General features: G+C 39.3%; 1 protein-coding gene across 1 annotated transcript in view; it reads left to right on the forward strand.

The window, feature by feature from the left end:
- SPATA5 (spermatogenesis associated 5) overlaps positions 1-21216 on the forward strand; it is a 201293-nt gene that overhangs the window by 24760 nt on the left and 155317 nt on the right. Inside the window, exons 9-10 of the mRNA XM_010008974.1 lie at positions 1869-2023; positions 10346-10555. Coding sequence (XP_010007276.1) covers positions 1869-2023; positions 10346-10555 — 365 coding nt within the window. The remainder of the gene's footprint in view (positions 1-1868; positions 2024-10345; positions 10556-21216) is intronic.

The following is a 21216-nucleotide window of genomic DNA, read 5'->3' on the forward strand; positions in this document are numbered from 1 at the left end:
TTATCTGTTACTTGCTTTCACTATGGCTTAATTTCATGCTACATTATTTAGTCTTTCATTTTTTTTTAAAGTGAGAGTGCTGTGAATTGCCTTCCCCAAAAAGAAAATGTAGGACTCAAAACTTTCTCCCACTCCCCAAAGTGTTAGCTGCAATGACACTACAATAAGATGTCAAGTTTGTTATTTGCTTGGAAGTAAATGTTAAATCTGGGGGGTGAATCTATGTTGTCTTGCTTGAGTTTCTTATTTGCTTAAAATTACCTATTTCAGAGGAAGGAAGAAGTGGGGGAGGAACGACATGAACACTGTCTGGACTGTTAAAATGAGTCAGTTATATTTTATATTTGTCCTCTGGTGACCAGATTTTAATTTTTCCCTTTGGCTTCATGGAGTGTTTTTATTTATATATCTTATTAGTTCTGGATGTTCTGTGCAAGGGGAAACCTGAATTACAAACTTTTTTTTTTCATTATTGTATTAAGAGCCTGGGTATTGAATGCAGGTGCTCAGACTCTGCTGTAATTGGCAGTTTATGGAAAGACACCAGGTGTACTACTTCACAAGGGAGATATTATATCTCTTCACACGTTGTATATATTGTAGGAAATGCAGAATTCCTGTCATTGTCAGAGACTTTGTGTGTCTGCATCTACCATTGCCTCTGTAGAAAAAGACAACAATCTACAGAAAGTTAAAATTGCCTCTATTTTCAGAAACAGCTTATCCCATTTATTGTCCTTTCATGTAGCTCCAATTGATGCTTTGTTTAGTTAAATATAGAAAATATTTAACAAATGTATGTCTTTTTATGGTCATGAAAGACGAATTGGTGTCGTACTCACTGCCCCTGCATGTGTATGGGTGTGTGTGTACCTGTGTATAATAAGATTATACCCATCATGTAATATTACACTAACTGACATATTTGACAAGTTCACTTCACACAACAGGATTGAAAGTAGAAGCAATAGAACTCCAAATAATATTAGACCTAAAAGGGTATAATTACACAGTGGGAAAACTGTGATGCTTCTGGGCCTCTTACACAACTGGAGCTGTAGTTGCCCTCCCTGGGGAAAGCCTGGGAGCTGCAGATGGTACTGCTTGGTCCTGCCCAAGGAGCATTGATATATTGATGTGCAAGTGCGTGAGATTTGCGTGGCTTTTGAAGGATTGAATTATAGGGGGAAGCCAGAAATTAATATAAAAATGTATAGATATTTTATGAGTTGATTTGGCCAAGGAAAGGAGGAGGTAAAAGCTAGGCTTGTGTTTGAAAAGCGTGACTGCTGAAGGTAACAAAGAGCTTTTGAGTGTGGCAGGGAATGTTTGTTGCATATCAATAAAAGTAAGGGTATTTGGCATCTTACTAGATAGCAGAAGAGGGTTCCAATGAAAGTAAAAGAATTCTCATTATCTTTTTTTCAAGAGCAGATTGGAAAATGCAGTCCTAATAATAGAGGAATGGACAAGGTTGCAGATGTCTGATATGAGCTGATTTAACCTTTGCCTTGAATGTTTGTTATCCTTCTTCCTCTGTGGTTTAGAAATATGTTCAGTTTGATGTATGGACATGTGGAGGTTTTGCCCTGTTAGCTTCATCTCCGGAAACACAGGAGCAAGGCTGTTTTTTCATTCTGTTTTTTAGAACAGATTTAGTTTATATTCTGTCTGTGGTCATTAAATCCCCTTTTTCTTGCTCTCTCATCAGAAGTGTTTTGCATGTTCTTTGACCTAGTTAAGGCCCAGTGTTGAGACATTCTTGTGAACATAATTTCCTTTCCAGTGCTGCTGTGTGTTGTACACTTCACATTTTTGAGAACCAGAAGGAAGTCTACATATTTCCATATGTGTTTTGTTTTTAATAGGCCTGTATGCATTGCGGAGAGCACTGGGGAAAAGACCTAACCTATTGGACAACGAGGTGGCTGGGTCAGTGATGATTGCTTTCAATGACTTCCTGCAGGGGATGAAGGATGTCAGGCCCAGCGCCATGAGGGAGGTGGCAGTTGATGTGCCAAAAGTGAGTTATTTTTTGCACTACACTAGCAACATTGTTAGAGCCACGTTAAGAATTGAGGTTAGGTGTTGAAATGCCTGACCAAAGGAGGAATTTTGTGAAATGAAAACCTAGAGTGGTCAATAAATATTGTGCATGATCTTTTGGTTTGCATATTTGATTATAATTGTGAAGCCCCATTTCCAAAAGCTGAAGTTCCTGGTAGTGCAGGAGCATGTCTCCTGATCTGTAGTTTCATATGCTGAGTGGGTTAATGGAGTAGAAATCTTAGGGTTTCTCCTCAAAGCAGATCCTGAATAGCCATGAAAGCTGAAGCCTTTTGTAAAGCAGGCACAAACTTACAAATACTAACAGTTGGTTTCTGTTTAACAAAAGTGTACTGAAACAAAGCTGTGAAGAGATGGATTGCTGTGATTTCATGTAAAGCAGTTGACTAGTTCTACATACTGCTGTGCCCTGAATGTCTTCAGTGGCATGCCATGGTTTTAACTGAGGGTGGAATTAGATACTGTAGGTAGGTTATCACTGCCAAGTGATTACTCATCAGGGGCTGTCATTATATGAACAGTTCCAGGTTCATCTTGGCCCCACTCACTGTCCTCTCAGTTATGTGTTATAGTAGTTCCATAGCAGGCACAATATAAATTGGGCTGGGAAGCTGATCTGATTTAAGAAGACTTTGATCTGGCTTAAGAAGATTCAGCAAAAGAAAACGCTGTGCTTAATCTTACTAAATCTTGACTCTGTGAGCTGTTGTGCTGGTGTTTCTCAGGAGCACTCAAAGCCCTAGAAGAAAACGTGTCATTACAAGAAGATGAGTCATCTGGGAATTAGATTGCACAACTGTAGACCCTTATTCCCTAACTACAGGAATGGGAAATAAAATCTGTGAACAGGATGCTGCTCACAGATGCTTGGATATCACACTTGGCTTGTTAAGATTCCACGCTGTGCAGCAAAGTATCTGGGTGGAAATGCCTGGGCTGGCCCCAGACAGCTCTTCCTGGGAGTGGTGTAGTGGCATCAATATCCACAAGGGCTAGGCTCACACCGTTATCACTGTGCTGTGCCTTTTAGGCATCCCAGGCCTTTTGGAGCCAGATGGAGTGCTGCTAAACAGCACAATAAAGGCAGATAGAAGCAGGGTTTTGAGGTATTGGAGGAAGTCTCTCCTGAATTCAGGTCAACCTACTGCTCAGGCTCCTGCTTATCCACTAAATCATCCTGCCAGTGGACTCCTTGATTGTTGCTTGTTTTTATTTGTTAAATGCCAGCTGAGTCACTGGCATGGAGTGATAGGAAGAGGGGGAATGGTTTTAAGATGAAAGAGGGCAGATTTAGACAGTAGGAAGAAATTCTTCACTGAGCGGTTGGTCAGACATGGTAATAGGTTGCTTGGAGAAGCTGTAGCTGCCTCATCCTTGGAAGTGTTCAAGGCCAGGTTGGATGGGGCTCTGAGCAACCTGGTGTAGCAGGAGTGTTGGAACTAGAGGATCTTTAAGGTCCTTTCCAACCCAATCCATTCTGTGATACTGTTCGTACTACTTAAATCTATTGATTATTGAAGGGAAGATAACATCCTGCAGATTCCTTTTGTGCTGATAGGACCTGCGTTTTTACAAAATAATGCATATTCTGTGAAGATGTAGGGTAAATTTCAGGCCATCTGTTTTGTGCCTGGGGTGAATTTAAAGTGGAATCTGAAGTACTAGATGCAACAGTTTTGATGTCTTCCCAAATCACCTACCAAAGGAGGTGCTGGAATTCAGTTTAATCATGATTTTGGGCTGCAGTGCTACGAACCTGCCCGAACAAAAGTGCCAGCTCAGAAGCAGTTGCCCTAAGTCATCTGAAGTCCATGAGTTTCGTGAAGGAACTTCACTATGGTATGATTAGGTGACTGGGATGGCAGTGCAGGGAAAACAAGCAACAGGAGTGCAAACTGCAGCCCCCTGGTTAGGGCTGCTTGCTGAAGGCTTGGGATGTAATGCAGGAACTCTTCCAAACACCTGAAACTCATTCACATACTTCAGCATAGTGTAGCTATTTTAAAAAAATTGACCACTGTGTGGTTTATAGACCAGCACAAGCAAAAAAATATTAAAAATAATATATATTTATTGTGCCTATTTAACTTAGGTTAGTGTAAGTTGCTCTTTATTAGCAAATAAATGTCTTATTCTCACCTATTAGTGCCTGAGTTGCCAGCCACTTAACATTTAATGTACTGTTATCCAGAGAATTTACACGGTCGATTTGTTGTTTGGAACACAGACTGTAGCAGAAGACATCTTTTGGTTCCTTGGATACCTTTTTTTTAGAAGAGAATGAAACATCTTATGTTGTATGCTTCTAGTATTGATTTTTATGTAGGTCTTAATCTAATTTTACAGGCTAATTTTTGCTCCTCTGATTCAAGTTGTGTATTTAACTACTCTGGTTGAAGCTGCATGTTTGATTACACTAGTGTTGGCAATTAATTGGATGCTGGAATACTTGGTTTCAGCAGAAACCAGGTATTTAAGAAGCCAAATGCAACTGCAGAGCTATTAACCAGTTGCATCATCTTGTATTGATGATGCTGTGTCCTAGAATGTTTGCTGCTGAATGTTGGTATGCTTGAATGTCCACTCCTGCATCACCTGTGGGAAACCTTAAAATCACTTGCCACAGAACTGGTGCTAATAGTCCCAGTTTTATGAATAAATTCTTCCTCTTTACTAATTTAGACCCTTTTAATACAGTGATTTCAGTCTGTGGACTTGTGCCACTTACTTTTCCCATCCAACATTTTACTGAGTTGTCAGTTGGCCCTGGTAATACTGTGATGTGTTACTTTTGTGGTCTGCAGTAATTTATACTAAGAGAAACTGCCTTACACTTTTTGTTGCATTCTTATAAAATTGTAAAAATTATAGCTTGGTGCGTGTGAAACAAAAAAGAAACAGAAAGCATGAACCAGGTAAGAGTCCAGCTGTGTTCAAGAAACCAAAAACTTGGTTTGCTTTTGTTTTTCCTGGCTAGTGTTATCTTTGTGCAATCAGCTTGTATTGATTAGTTGCCAGATACTTTACATCTGTAAGGACAGGCTTTTCTTGCCCAGCTCTCCTTGCCCCAGAAGCTCTCCAGCTAGACAGTTGTGTGGGTGAATTTGTTAGAAAATCAGGGGTTACGTTCCTTCACATTTTGAAGTCTGACCTTAACACTGTTCATCATCTGAAAAATCCATGCTAAAAATAAGTTCAAACACTAAATAAATGATCAGCAATGAGATTTTTTTTTTTTCCAAAGAGAAGACAGAAGTCTGAGCTGCATTAATAATATCCACTTTCATGCTGTTTATTGTGGATATATTATTCACTTGGCAGCCCCATTGGTGTGGATGGAACTTTTGGGCTGTGCAGTTGGTTACAAGTAAAACTATTGATGTAAATGCTAAATTAAACTGAGACTTTTGTTATTTTTAACTCTGTTTTTCAGATGGTGAGTTTTTTTTCATATTTCATTCCTTTGCAGTAGCCATGTGTCAATTCAATGAGAAGAATTCAAAGTAACTTTAAATGAAACCAAAAGTAAATTGATTTTGTTGAAGTTCTCCTTCCCTTATAGTTGTGACATCTTTGCCATTTATGGACTGTTGTTTTTTTGGGGGCTGGTACCACCTCTGATACTGAATAAAATTAATTACTTGTTTTATCATGAACTCCAAATTGTTTCATCAACAGAGCTTGTTCTCTGAAAGCTACTTGATGCAGAACATCAAGTGGACTGTAATGAAAACTTAATTTTCAAATCAGTTATTGCTTTTTAGGTGCTAGAATTGAGCACTCGTTGCTTGGCTGTTCTGATGGCTACTAGGCTAAATTGCTCTTCCACAATCTTTTGTCTTATTTAAAAACTGGAAAAACCTTGTTAGACATAAACCTGAGATGGCAGCTTAAGAACACAGAGTATATTAGAAGTCACTTGTTTGGGTGGCCTTGAGCAAGTAACTTCTTGGTGTTTGAGGGTATTTTATAACCTTTATAGAATGCTTTCCAGTTTGCTTCTGAGAAGTTCTCTATGACAAGCTAGTTTTTAGGGGTTTTGTCATTGACATAAATTGAGCTCTCTTCTTTATTCCAAACATATTAAATATTACTGGTGGAGAAAAGAGCTAAAATGAAGTGAGTTTGGGGTGGTAGATAAAGTGAGGTTGTGTGCAGGAGGAGCTGGTGGAGATGCCACCATGTGCGCTTTTTTTTTTGTGTTCCTCCTTTCTGCACTCTTTTATCCTTTCACTTGTGCCTGGGTTGCCATTCATGTTGGTTGTGACCAAGGCAAATGCAAAATGCCTGGTTCCACCTAGCATCTTGTTTTCCCTTTTTTGGAACCTTTCTTGAACTTTGCTGTGTTACAACCTTTTTTAGAAGGTTGCTTTTTCTGCAGCAGGGATTTAGGAGAGAAGGGATGCACATTATAAATCAGGAAATTAATACTTAAGTTCATTGGAGAGTTGCACTGTAGTTGCTGTTCCTCCCTCTCTTAGGATATTTCAGAATTTTTTGTAGACTGCTGTGGGTTTTGTTTGCCTGCTTCACTCTCTTTATGGTAATTCAACACTCAGATTTTTTTGTCTCTGCAGCCAAAAGATTCTGGATGAGACCTTCTTTGCACGTCTGCTTTATTTCTTTATTGCTGCTGCTTAACAACCTCTGGGGAGTTGCTGGTCTGCATTGTGTTCTGAGCTCGGTTGACCTGGGGAGAGCTAAAGATAAGGGCAGTAATGGAATCTTGGTGTCTTACACACTGTAGCAGAGCACTGTCTTTGTGTGTGTAAGCTCAGCCCCAAGGCTGGTCTTTAAAACTATTTCCACTGTGACAGAATATCACACTTCATTGCCTGAATTCCGAAGCCTTTCCTTTGGGTTTGTGTGCAGGTAAAAGAAGTGTAGCTGGCGGGCTGAATGTGCACACTAGGTTTTGTGTTAATTGGGAAGTTACTAAGGATTTGTGTGCAAAACCAACCCATCCAGTTCTTCCAAGCTTGTGTGAATCTAAAAGAATTCTTACTTTTGGGTGTTTTATTTGTGGTGGACCATTCCTCCCCCCCCACACACTTACTGCTATCCTTTTGGAATCAGGAAAAAAACCCATGTTTTGTTTAGGACGTGACCAGAATGTGAAAGTAGTATTTTATTAGCTATTTTTGCTTTTAATACCATTGCTTCTTGAATTTCACACCTTGTATTTTAGAAATTGTAAAGAAATTAACAGATTTTTTGACTGGTCAGTTATTTTCTTTTTTAATTTATAATGGGCAAGCTCACATATATATATATAGTGGCCCTGTTTGTATGTTCCAACTCAGTTTTTTCTTTTTCCTTAACTTCCCAATTTTAAATGTAAGCAAAATCAGTAATTCTCCAGATTACTGAAAAAAAAAACTTATGTAAGGTGACCCTACTTCACCTTTTCAGTACAATTCTGTCACTTGTATTGATGTTAAATGTCATGGAGTGGGTCATGAAAAATCAAGACTTGTGCAATAGTCTGAATGACATTTAGAATTTTCTCCCTGGCTTTTTGTATGTGTGCAAAGTACTGCTAATGGTGTTTGCCTTCTATTGCTGAAAGTTAAAGGGAATTTCTGATGGCTTAGTTTGTTTTCAGATGCTTTTGTTCATTTGTCAAAATCTTTATCTAGCTAGAAAGACATTATGTAGGAAGGACTAGTCAATGCTTTACCAGATATGAATAAAGACTGATACTGAAAAATGAGAAAAAAACTTAGGTCAAATGTCTTTTTCCCTAAGAAAAAAATATTTAAAAGTACTGAGATGCAGTTTTGTGCAGTCTGCAGAGCTGCTAAGTAGAATTTAAGGGTAATAAGGTAATACTTATTTTTAAAAATAAATTTTAAACACTGATACTCTTTCAGATCTGAGTCAGAAACACCAGCTTTTAAAATAACGGAAGATTGGGATTAACTGTCCTGAGTTTTATAATGTTGCTCAACCATGAATTTTGAGTGAAAAGGGGTGTTTTGCATGGGTGGAGCAGTTACAAGATGCAAGTGAGGTATCTGACACACATCTTCACTTTTTATAAACTTGTATGCTTGCTTTAGGGTAATGAATAATCTACAGGTGGATTTCTCTCTCTTACTGTGAAAACACGGGCAGGAAGGGAGGATTATTCTTACCTTTAAGTGGTAGACACTGTAACTGAGGTGTCTAAACTGGACATATCCTCACCATATGCTTCCCATAAAGGAAAAACAGAGAAACTGGATGTGAGGCTATCTGTCTGACACCTGAAAGAGACTTTCTACTATAGTTTAATTGCCCTGCAAAGCCTCTGGCTTTTGACTGTGTTGGTAGCCCAAGATACCCAGCTCAAAGTCAGTCAGTAGGAATTCATGCTCTTGTTTCCCTATTCCTTTTCAGTGTTGTGGAGTTTTTCCCTTTACCATTTTTGATTAATTCATGTGAACACTTTCATTTCAAGATTGGATGCTTATTCACAGCCCATTTCCATCTATTTGCTATTATTCCTTTAATCCAATTTGTGCAGTTAGTTGTGCTTGGAGCAACACTTCAGAAGGGAATATTGGCAAGTTGCAGAAGTTGGCTTACAGTTACCAGAAGTGGCATGCTGCTTTGGTGATGCCCCTGCCAAAACCCTTTCCTCCCCTTTTTACTGAGATACTGTGCTGTGCCTGATTTGCTTTGACCTTTTCTGAATTTGCATTTAATTTCTGTTTTTTCTTTTTTCTCTTTTTTTCCATAAGAGAATCCTGCCGTTGGCTCTGCTCTTAAGCTCTTCTTAGTAGGCAGTGGTGATCAGCTCTACATATTCTGTACTTCCTCAGGCTTATAAAGCAGTTATTTAAGAACTAGAAGTTGTTGGTCACTAAGAAGAAGACAGAGCTGCTTCAGGGTTTGTTTTTTTTTAGAGCTCATGTAACATATCCCTGGTGTGAGAGAGATGATGATGTTCTGTAGGCAGCAGATGGGCAGCTCCTCACCTTCCAGTTTTCCTTTAAACTCAGAATATTTCTGAGTGGTTGACCCATGCATTTTGATCTTTGCTGTTTGCTCTCCCTTGTCTCTTAATTTTCTTCTATGTCAAAGACTGACAATAAATGAGAAGTTTTATTTGGTCTGCAGTTTGCTTGCACTTGCACAAAAGTGCTTGCACCATATCCAAATGCTTTTTTTTCTACCACTTCAGTGGTAGACTGAATTGCCTCTTTCAGGGACTTTCTACTTTTATTTTCAACTCTGTGTACTGGTATCAGGAAAACAGCAATTGGGACAAGCCAGGAATGATGCCAGATTTCAAGTCAGGAGAAAGGTGATATGTTGCCTCTTAGTAATACTCTCCTTGTCTTTCAAGTGTAGTTGACTTTCCAGAACTGAAGGATGATCTATGTCTAGTACATTTTTGGAAGAGTGTTTTAAAGCAGAAGATGTTTTGATTTAGGTGCCTTTTGACATGTTTAATATTAGAAGTGGATGGGACTGTATGGTGACAGGATGAAGAACAGGCCAGGGGATGTGGGGAAAAGTCTCAGGCTTGTTGACAGGGATAAAGGGAGAGGTGTAACAAGTTTTGGATCTGTCTGCTGTTTTGGGTAGGACGTATTAGTTCTGTCCTGATGTATGCCTGACAAGCCTGTCTTATGCCTTCCGTGGAGAAAATTTAACTGTGGTTGCACTTGAGTGTTGCTTTTTTGTGTGTGTGGCTTTTCTGTAGATACTCTGGAGGATTGTTTGTTCTCAACCTTCTAAAGAAATCTCCAGTGCCCAAGTCCTGTATGGAAGTGATAGTGTTGGCTAGTGAAGAAACCCCCAAAACTTCTCTCAGTCCTGTTCAGTTTAGTGGAATTGTACAGCTAGGATCAGGGCCTTACAGTGCAGCTGTTAAGAAAACCAGCTTGAGGTCATACAGAGAAGGTATCAAAGTAATTTACAGATTCTGCCTCAGCATCACATTAAAAAACAAGATAACTGATTTATGACTTTGCTAGTGATCACACAAAGTGTTGCTGCCTGTATGATCATGCTGTAATTTTATTGTTATTTTTCTATGTTTTGCTATTAACCTTTGAAATACATGTGTTGGAGGATGTAGGTAAAATATTTTATAAAGCAAGTCTGATCCCCTTTTACTTTGTGTGACATTAATAATTCCTTCTTGTTTAAAAAGGTTTTTTGAAGAAGTGGCTCTTTAAAAATGATTTTATGAAATAACTATCATGCATTCCACAGAGCATTTTTGTTTTCTTTTTCGATAGCTTTGCTTCATTATCTGGATTCAGCAAAACGGTCTGCTTTGCAGGTATCTTGGTCAGACATAGGAGGGCTAGAAGATGTCAAGCTGAAATTGAAGCAAGCAGTTGAATGGCCTCTCAAGCATCCCGACTCCTTCATCCGAATGGGGATTCAGCCTCCAAAAGGGGTGCTGCTTTACGGACCTCCTGGCTGCTCAAAAACAATGATAGCGAAAGCTTTGGCTCATGAAAGTGGTCTCAACTTCTTGGCAGTAAAGGTAGGCCATTTAGTCTTAGATTTTCTTAGCTTCCACATAACAATTAAGAGTTCATCTATTTCCTGTGCTAGAATCCTGTGGCTCTTAAGTGTTTCTGATGGTTATATATGCTACAGTAAGCACCTTGCAAATTTCAGGTTAAGTTGGTGTTTTCTTATGAAAAGGACTAGTGCTTTCTTGAATGTTTTTTAAAAAAACCTATTTTATCACAGCACAGAAATTGTGATGAACAGGTGGGTAAACTGTTAATTATTGGTATTAGTAAGAATTTTTTTAAATGGAAGCAATTAAATTCTTAAACCAGTATAAATGAAATAAAACTGGATAGTGCATGGCTTTTCTTACTGTAACAATTACTTGCTTGCAAGGAAATACAATCTCATCTCTTACATTCCTTTTAATTTCTCAGGAAATTTGCTTTCTTTATCTTAAAGTTCATGCTTCATTACAGATTTTTCTTGCCCTATTTGCCTTTTTTTTGCGAAATAGTTCTACTTCATCTGTTTTTATAGAGTTTGCTAGAACAGTTAAATCTGGAGTACTCGAATAAGTGGGATATTCTCTCAGCATTAAGAAACACTTTAAGGATAGAAAAATGTTGGATTTCATTTCCTATGAATCAGTGTAATTGATTACTGTGGGTTGTATGAAAAATGCATGAATGGAAGTTGTTTAATAATAACACTGAGCTTCAACACATAGGAGGAAAAGAAAGATAGCAGAGTGATTCCACATGGAGTAGTCTTGCAGCTGTGTCAGAATGTTAATGAAGTGCAAGAAAAAACATTTGTTTAAGCATTTTAAAAGTATCTCCTCCTCAGCAGTAAGATCACGTACTCTTGTCTGTTGACCATCTCTTTACTCACAAAGCCTTCTGTGTTGTTAGTTTCTGCCCAGCTTTCTCCTCTGCCTGTCCTTTCAGCCACACTGTAACTGTAGCTCTGGCTGCTGTCCTCTCTGGGAGCAGAGGCAGTCACACTGACCCTGAAATCAGCAGCCCTTCCTTGCCTGTTCTTCCCAGTATTGCAGACAGGCCTCTGGGTCACGGTCACATCAACAAGAGCAGCCTTGGAAACCTCAGCCCTTAAGAAACACTACCTTTACTGCCTCTTCCATCAAGACAAAGTAGTTCTTTGTACTCCAGGGTTAGGGTAAACAAGGTAACCTTTTCCTCCAGCTCTGCTTAAAAGAAAACATTCCTCTTTGTCTCACCCAAAGCGCCTGAGAGGGTGGGGAAAAGGTTGCAGCCTGAAAAAAAACAACAAACCAACAACAGTTACAAATAAACACTGTCACTGTCCTGCATTCATCAGTCATAGCTACGTAAGATACTATTACTGATGCAGTAAATTGTCCAGAAGTAGAAGGTGGCTCATGCTGAATAGGAGATACCTGAAGGTGTGCTGATAGAACATGCTTTTGTACATAATGGAGCGTTTCTTCATGGTGGAGTTCTGATGGTGCAATCCCCTTGTCATTGACAAGCTGCAGCAGAAGTGGCTGGCTTGGGGAAACTGCCTTTTATTCCCTGTCAGTTTAAATCCTTTGTCCTGGAACTTGTTGAATATTCAATGTACAGATGTTTCAAGAAGCACATCTCTGGATCATGTCCAGCCTTGGATATTTTGACTCCAGGAAGGGAACGTAGCCCACTTTCTCTAACTTCACATTTGCTTTCTGGACAGAAACGGCAACATCCATCATGTATTAAATGTGTTAAACATCATTGTAGCACTTCTTAAAGCACGACAGGCATGAATTAATTTCCACTGCATGTGTTCCTGCAATAAATCCTAAGTAGATTAATATGTGGGGTGTTTTTTGTTTTGTTTTGGGGGGATTCTTTTTGAGAAAGGGTATTTTCCTTGCTTATAGGCCCATTAATTTTCCCGTTCTCTATGTTATGTTTCAAATATCTGTATCTGGAACTGATATCAGGCTGTTTGAAATGGGAGTATGTTTCTTGATAATTTACTTTTCAGACTTGCATTTTCCTTCCTGTCTCTCCTGCCCCAAATAAGTAATTTTGATGAAAAGTGTCTGCTGTACAGCCTGTAGGACATGTGTACTCTTTCAGGATAGTTCAGGTGGCTCACTTGGGTCCCTCTCGAGAGAGGGCTTGCAGACAGGAGGCATAGCTCCAACTATGAGAGCCTGCTGCTGGATGTTGTCTCTTTGTCTGAAACCTGAGGGGAAATAGAGTAGGTTACGTGCGGTGCTTACTTAGTCCAGTGATTTTTGGAAGATGGACCTTTTATGTCTGCACACTGCATTTAAGGCACTTGGGCAAAATAAGTCTAACTCTCTCAAGAAGTGCTGAGTGTACTGGACTTGTCTACACTGGCTGTCTTGCTTGGGTGCAAAAGGTATCACCCCAGCCTGGCTCCAGGAAGGCTTTGCATAATTTTTCAGATGTGTCTATGCAATGTTTGTGCAGTTTGGCTAGCTAACTCTGTTAAATGAGGTACTTCAGCTGGATTATATGAAATCTGTTAAAATGTGACATTTCCAAGTGTCATGGGTATGACTGGTTGTCATAATTCTGTATGAGGCATGGTCAAAATGCTCACAGCCTTCAGCCCGTGCCTGATTTGCCTCTAGCAAGGTTTGAAAGATGGGCAAAGTCCAGATGTAATTTCTGGGCACAGGAGCTGAAGACAATAATGTGATAACAGATGTTTGACGTTTCATCCTGTTCTCTCTTGAAATCTATTGTGAGATTTGAATGGTTAGTGTTACAATGAATGTGGCCCTTTTGTAAACAAGCTCTTTGATATTTGGCCAAAACTTTTTATAGCAGTATTTTCACCAAGATTGGTGACCTTTTGCTTTTCCAGAGAAAAGCAGTTGGTTGGCTAGTTTGTTTTACAAAGCAATTTTGCATATAATTCCTAAGGGGTATTGTTTATTTTTATTCCTTCACTTGACTTTTTTTTTGTTTCTCATGCAATGTATCTGTTAAATTTACTGGGGAGGAGATGATCAACTACTTTCCAGGGTGTTCTGGTTTGGTGGGTTTTTTGGTAGTGGGGAAAGGGCCCCCGGAGCGGCTCCTGTAAGAAGCTGAGAAGCTGCCCCTGCTCCAAACCCAACCAGGAGCCATTAGAGGGACAATAGATGCGCCTCTGCCATTAACATACACAAGAACTGAAATGAGACCTGAGCAGAGTGAGCACTAAAAGGAGAAGAGCTGTGCTGGGGAGGGAAAGTGGTGCTGGTGTTGGTGGGGAAGAAGGTGCCCAAGCAGAAGTTTCCCTGCAACCCATGGCGAGATGGCAGCTGTGCCCCTGTACTCGGAGGAACGTTCTGGAACATTCCCTGGGGGCACCAGGAGGGGTGAACCTGGCCAGTGGACTTGGATTTTGTGTCCAGAGGATTTGCTGCCTGTGGACTCTGATTATGCAGCTGTGCAAGACCCCGGGCCAGGGGAGTTTGTTCCCGAAGCAGCGCGTGACTCCGTGGGAAGCCCAGGCTGGAGCAGCTCCGGACCTGGTGGGAAGGACTCATGAAGGAGAGGTTTGTGGAGGACTCTCTCCCATGGGAAGGCAGGGAAGGACTGTAAGGAATCCTTCTTCCTTCTTCCTGAGGAGGAAGGAGCAGCAGGAACCACCAGCCTGTGAACTGACTCTAAACCCCCTCCCCATCCCCCTGTGCCGCTGGGGGGAAGAAGGGAGAGAAACCGGGAGCAAAGTGATTTGGGCAGGAAGAAGGGAGGGGTAACACATGCAAGCCCTGCTCTATGTGTTGTGTGTGTCCTGTGTGTGTTTGATTAGTGTGAAATTAAATTATTATTTTTTTCCCCAAGCTCAGTCTGTTTTGCCCAGGACCTTGTCCTTTGTCTCTTTGTCCTCCTCATCCCACAGGGGGGAGTTGAGTGAGAGGCCACGGGGCTTTGTTATCGAGTTGGGCCCAAACCACGACACAGGAGGTGGCTCTTCCTGCTCCCTTCCACCACCCATTTTTCCAAATCCCATGCTGCATTGAGGCTTTTCAGGTCTTTAGTGGTCATCTTCATTATTTCCCCTCCCAAACCTCTGTTACAAAAGACAACTGGGTTGTCCTCAACTTGGACAGTTCTCAGTGTCTTACGATCACGGATACAAGCACTCTTAAGACTGTGTGAAGGAATAAAGTAGGGTAATTTATTCATTCTTCAGGACTGAAAATCAGTCTTGACTTATTTCAGTCAGGCTTCTATTCACTTTTGTACTTCTTCACACTCCTTTTGTGCTTGCCCAAAAGTTTGTAATTTTCTTCTGAAATGTATTTTATGCATTTCTTTTACTAATACCTATCTAATAGTATACAGATACTGGACTTCACAATAGTAATAGGATGGGGGATATAATTTTCAGCTTCTGCCAGGCTGATGACACCTCTCTTATATACAACTGCCTCTGTGACATTTTTGCTTTAGATGTCACCTAGCTTTCTGAAATTGAACATGAAGAAAATTAAATCCTTTGGCAGTGTGTTATTTCTGTTGGGTTTGTTCCTCTTTTGACTGTTTACATGGTAGGTTTCTCACAGTACTGTTTTGACATTTCTTGCACTTAGGGTCAGCTTTGGCTGCTTTTTAAGATAGATTTTGATTAGACCACTAAGATCTTATGGTGATATTGTAAGATTATTTTTGGAGGAAACTTCCATATTTGTATGGCATAGATAGTTATATCTGCATTTTTTTGCATCCTAGTTTTTTTAGATTTGTTATGACTGCCCTCTTAGATTTTTTTGGGTTTTTTTAAATTCTATTTTTAGGAAATGCTGTATCATTTTGTTGTGCTAAGAATTCAATAAATATAACTTTCCTTCATGGATTTTTTTGTTGCTTTTCTGGGAAGGAACTTGCAGAGAATCTCTGCTCTTCTGTTGTCAGGCTGGGAGGCAGTGCTATCATGGTACCTACCCAGATAAACTTTATCACCCTGTTGCAGTGCATTCCTTAGCTGACAGTTCTGCAAAGGCTACTGGGACTAGAAAAATCCTTTGGCCCTTTTAGTTGCCCTTCAGCCCTGGATGCTGCATGCTAGAGGGGCTGTATGTTGTTGATGGTCTCCTGCACTGCATTACCTTCTACTTACTCAGCCTGCTACAACCAGAGGGAGACTTTCTGCTAATTTCATTAGGCTTTTGCTCAGGGTTATATCAACAGAGGACTTTGAGTTCTATTTTATGTTCAACAAACAGATTACCTGAGTTTACAAAATAAATAACAGGAAAAATTATGTAACTTATATAGGCTTGTTTTGGAAGCATCTTTTTTTTTTTTTTTTTCCTCTTGCTGCTTAGTGCTTTTTAATATTTGTCTGGTTAAAATCAAAACTAAGGCAAAAAGTGACAAAAAAATCTGAAATTTTCAGAATATGTAGATCTCCAAAAGTTTAATTCCTTGGAAGTCAGCTGAGTGAAACACACTAATAGTTGTAAACATGGTGAAGCAATATTAAAACAAAAAATCAACCCCAAACCCACCCATGGCAGTAAGTAATGTTTAAGGATGTTAACACTGAGCAAACCAACAGTACAGATGATGTGTACTATACTGATCTAAAATATTATTTGCATTGGTTAGGAGCTCCAGTTATAATGGGAAGGGGAAAAAAAAATAATAAATATTTCTGACATTTTACTTGCTGTTAGTTAAGAGCTGGGCTGAAGGAATCTTTTCTTTTTTCAATTAACAGTAATTACAAAAAATTACACTGTTCTCAGAGCTCTGACTTCACCTTGGCTTGATTTAACTTCCTGTATCACCCTGTGGATGCTTTTTTGTACCACTCCTCTTGCTTGACATGTTCTTAAGCTTAGTTTGTCATCTGGGTCAATTACGTCAAAATATTTTCCAATTGAAGTTTCCTCTGCTTTTCCCTTCAGCTCTTGGCTGTGGCAGCTCAGAGAGATTAATGAGGCTTGGAAAGGTTGCCTGCTTTGCTTTGTGAAAAGCTGTCTCTGAATTTTGGGGGGGATAGTTTTTTCTTTTGATGGGGATTTCAGTAGGCAGAAGCATAAAATAAAGCTTGGTGCCTGTAACTGGCTAAGCAAAATATTTAAGATGAAGAAGTATTTTATGAGAAAATATAGCAAACATTTGATAAAATTTCCAAAAAGATCCATAGTAACACGTTTATAGTAACTTGCTAGTTAATTAGCAGACAGTGATACTAACTGTATTTGAAAAATTGGTTTATCTCAAATGCTATCCCTTGTAAAAATGTTACTTTCATGAACTCTTATAATCCTGAAACTGTCTGCATGTTTTACTTGACTAAAAATAAGACATTCGTCCATTCTTACCATAAGTTTCCCAAAAAACGGATGTTCAATGAATGATTCAAAGACAATCCCTTGTCTCTGTTTCCTTGCCCTTCTCAATCACTTTGTAAGATTAGTTTTTGTTAGCACTTAGTGTTTTTCTCACTCCCTTCAAGCTACCAAGGGTTTGTCAGCAATCAGGTAAAAATACCAACTGTAGAATGGGCTGTCACTGAAGAAATGAGGTATCAGCAGATGAATAAGTTTTGCATTATGCATGGCTAATTTTGTGTTGTTGTATGGTTTGTGATTCCATGTGGATACTTCCCTGATGGTGCCAAGCCTGGGCCTAGACAGAGCAGTGGATGGCAGCTCCTTATCCTGCAGCTAAAAGCAACAGTGAATAGGAATGGGCGCTGAAAATCTGTGGTGCATGGGAATGACTTGGAAAGGGATTTTTCTGTGGATGGGGGGAGGTGAGTGGGATGGGTACTTTTAGATCTGCTTCAGCTCTATCACGGTAAAACTTCACCTCCAACTTGATCCTGCTGTGCCTGTGCTGGTGCAGGACTGTGAGCGTGTAAAATCCTGGTAAATTTGAGTGGCAGCTGTGCCCAAGTGCTGAAGGGGACTTCTCTGAAGGCACTGGTGCATGCAGTGAATTTAATTCAATGTTTCCAGTCACTTCACTCCACACCACAAATGCTGGCTTCTGTATTGTGTAAAGAAGCCTCAAAAGATTGTCATTCAAGCTGACTGGTCAAGGCAAATGGCAAACAAGTGAATTCTGAGGCAATGCCAATAAAGAAAGAAAAATGGGGTTTTCAGTTTGAATATGCGGCTCTGAGCAGCTTCACTTCAAGGATTGAAGATGACAATTTTTTGCCAGCCTACACTCTTAGTTACTTGTGAGACCACAAGCACCTGTTGAAATTGAAGTTTTTAAAACACTAGACAGGTGTTAACAAGTTTTTAAGGTAATCTGGAATGCAGGGCAGAGAGAGAGGAAGCGATTAAAATGGTACATGGCGCTCAGCCTGGAGTTTACATCTGCTGAGAAGCTGGGAGTTATGCAGATTAAATCATTAAACAGCACTAAAAGAGAAGTAGGCTTTATTCTTAACAAGCAAATGTCATGCGTTTTCTGAGCAAATATTTTTCTATGTAGCGTAACCAATTACCAAATCACACATGTACAACCTTTGCATTAGAAATAGCCCTACTGTTAAAATAAAGGAAGTCTCACTGTTTGTCTTTTTAACTCTCTTTCCTGCAGCCAGCCTGAGTCATATGTTGCTTTGGTTTGTCTGTGGTAGGGGTGGGATAGCATTCTGCTGTTGGGATTACAGCATCAAAAGATTAAAGTAACTAATTTGAGTCTCTTCCAAATCAGTTAATGTTGTTATAGTAGATTAACCCACCTGTTTTGTCATGGAACTAGGGGGGAAAGAAAAAAAAAAAGAAGAAATAAAAAGTAAAAAGGAAGCTAGAATACTGGTTTTAACTCCATGAAAAGATGTACTGGTAAAGGTGGGTTCAAGCCTTGCTCCTCTGAGCTGGCTGTCTACACTCCTGCAGTCTGATGAGAAATTCGCACATCAGAGTGAGGTTCATTGCATCTGCGAGGTAGACATGGGTCTGTCCAAATCAGTTAGTGTGAATGTCTAACTCAGATGCAGATGTCTGAGTGTGGCCAGTGAATGCTGCCTTAAATACACATTGTGAACAGCTGAGAATTAATTTTGGCACTCGTGTCTTTTTTTAATTTTCTTGTTGAGATTCACAGTTCAGAGCTCAGTTTCTAGAGGCTTTATTTCAAATTAAATACTAATTATGAATGATATTTTAATGTCTGTTTGATAATTTCTAATTTGAACGTGGCAAAGAAGGATTTGTGCATTATATATTATACAGTAATTATCTGTAGGATGTGATATACATTCTCTAACTTCATTTTTAAAAAGATATGAATCATACTTTCATACTCTGTGACTGAGCTAGTTCATTGTGTCTGTGTTTGAGCGCAGAACCTGCATGTGAGTTTATGACAGTATTTTTGAAGGGAGTATACAAAGCTGCATGCTGGAGAGATAGAGAGCTGTGTCCATCTGGCTCAACAAACATTAAGTGCATAACTTACTTAATTGTCAAAACAGTAGAAAACTATTTATAGAGGAAAGTCACTGACTACATTTCCTATCAGTTGGAAGTCGCTACCCATTTTTTCAGGTGGAAAAAATCCTCAAGTGGTTTTAAGCACTGCTTAGAAAAATTACTGGTAGTCTTTGACTTCAGAGATACCATATGTTCCTCTTGCAGTTTAAAAACGTTTTGAGAACTTCTGTCATAACTATTTGTTCATAAGCTTGTCCCATGTTGCAGCCTGTATACAGGTGTTTTATTTTTTGTGCAGTTAATCTTTTGAGAGCTTATTCTGGTAATATTTTAATGTAAGATATTTTCTTTTCTTCTTGCTTTTTATTAAAAAAAAAAGGTAGTTGGAGGAAAAATCCACACCCAATCCAGACCATAAACAAGTGGAAGGGTCTGCCTGAATTGGCAGATTTGATACTATTAGTCTGGCTGGTGGCTCACAAATTACCAATGCATGGCTGAGCTACAACTACTACTGCCAATTTCCTGCTCCAAATCTTCTGCTGGTTTTGGAGTAACTGTGCAAATAACCAGAAGGAACAGGTTTTATTTCTTCATTTTCCTTCATATTGAAGATGGCACATTGTAGAAGAGAATAGACCTATACAAATTTAAACTGGGTAATTTTTTTACTAGCAGTTCTTGGTTAGCTGTAAACAGCTTTTAAAGGAATCATTATGCTAAGATCTGGGCCAAGAATTATGTTTCAACAAATGTCAACTTGTTGACTAAGTTGGCCTCATGTCATTTGATTTTTAAAGCATTAGAAAAGCATTGAAAAATAATTCTAAAACCACCCTCCTGATATTTCTTGAGTGGCCTCCAGCTTCAAAGTAAAGTTCCTAAAATGAGAAGGTGGGCTTTGTGAAAACTGGAAACCATCTCAGCTGTCAGCAGGTGACTTTGTGGTGGCCTGCAGACTGCTCCTCATGCAGATCTCTCTTTCGAAAGAACTTTCACTTGTCTCAGTTAAAGGTGAACCTGTTTGCAGACAGAATTAAGGCAGAGGTTCAGCTCAGGTGGGACCAGAGCTAACCCAGTTTAGTTTCTACATCCAGCTTCTCTGAACATTTCTAGTTTTTGTCTTGTGGTTTTAAGTGTTTGCATGAGACGAAACATATACCACTTGCTCCTTTTCTGTGTGTGCTTTCGCTTAGTTTGGAGTGTTTGCCTTTATTGCCATATATAGTAAGAGTTAAAAGCTGCTTGCAATAAAGATCATGGTTCTCAATGGCAGTTTTGGTATTGCTCAGGATTGGTGAACAAGGAGACCTTCAAATAAATTTTTATGAGAATTCGCCATGAAGAGGCACTGGTCATTAATACATAGTGGTCTTTCACATGGAGTTGCTGCTTAAGGAAGAGAAAAATGAAGAAAAACTTCATGTCAAAGCTTACATCAAAACCATGTATTCAAAAGAATTATCTTTGGAAATATTTTAAACACTACTTGTTGCTTTGATGTTGACTTGATCATATTTTTTATTTTAATGCTTAATTAAAAATAAAACTCCAAGCATCTGAAATATTGTACCTTAAATCTCAAGGAGAATAGTTTCATTTTTAAGTATTTTTTGTTGCTCAGACAAAAGAAAATGAAACAGCCTTACTTGGTATTGTGTCATACTAGAGGAGTACACTATTGGCACTGATGTAAATGATGTTGGTTTCCATGAGAATACTGATGTGAATGAAGATTAGTTATGTGAATAAGGGCATGAAAAAGAAGGTCAACAGGATCCAAGAAAAAAATTACTAAAAAGTCTGTGATTGTGAGTAGAATCTGCAGAGGTTTCTCGGTGTATCAGCTCAGTTTAACAGAAAGCTAGATAGAAAGAGAAGACTGTGCTCTTGTTCCTTAAGGATTTGTTAGGCCTATGCTATCAGATTCCTCATCTGCACTGAAAGTGATGAATGGCAAGTGCCTGGAGCAGCTGGGTGCTGTCTTGTTGAGCTGCAAGCCTGTTGTGCAGAAACTGCTGCATGCTGCTGCTGTTCGGTGTCCACAGTAAATAGTAGGAACAGGCTTTATGTTTTACCATGTTTTTTCCTTCTCTGTCTTCCTGCATTCTTCAGTTATATGTCTGAATAATTCTGTTTCAAACAGACTCAATTTCTGAAGTTGTTGAAAGCCTGCAGGGGACATTTTAGCTACTGTAGTAGTTGCTTGAAGGGTAGATGCTGATGAAAGGAAGCAATGCTAACTGTATCATTTACACTTCCTATAGGGAAGGCATGCAGTGCTTTTCTTC

The sequence above is a fragment of the Chaetura pelagica genome, unplaced genomic scaffold, assembly GCF_000747805.2.
Source record: "Chaetura pelagica isolate M959 unplaced genomic scaffold, ChaPel_1.0 scaffold221, whole genome shotgun sequence".
Taxonomy (NCBI): Eukaryota; Metazoa; Chordata; class Aves; order Apodiformes; family Apodidae; genus Chaetura; species Chaetura pelagica.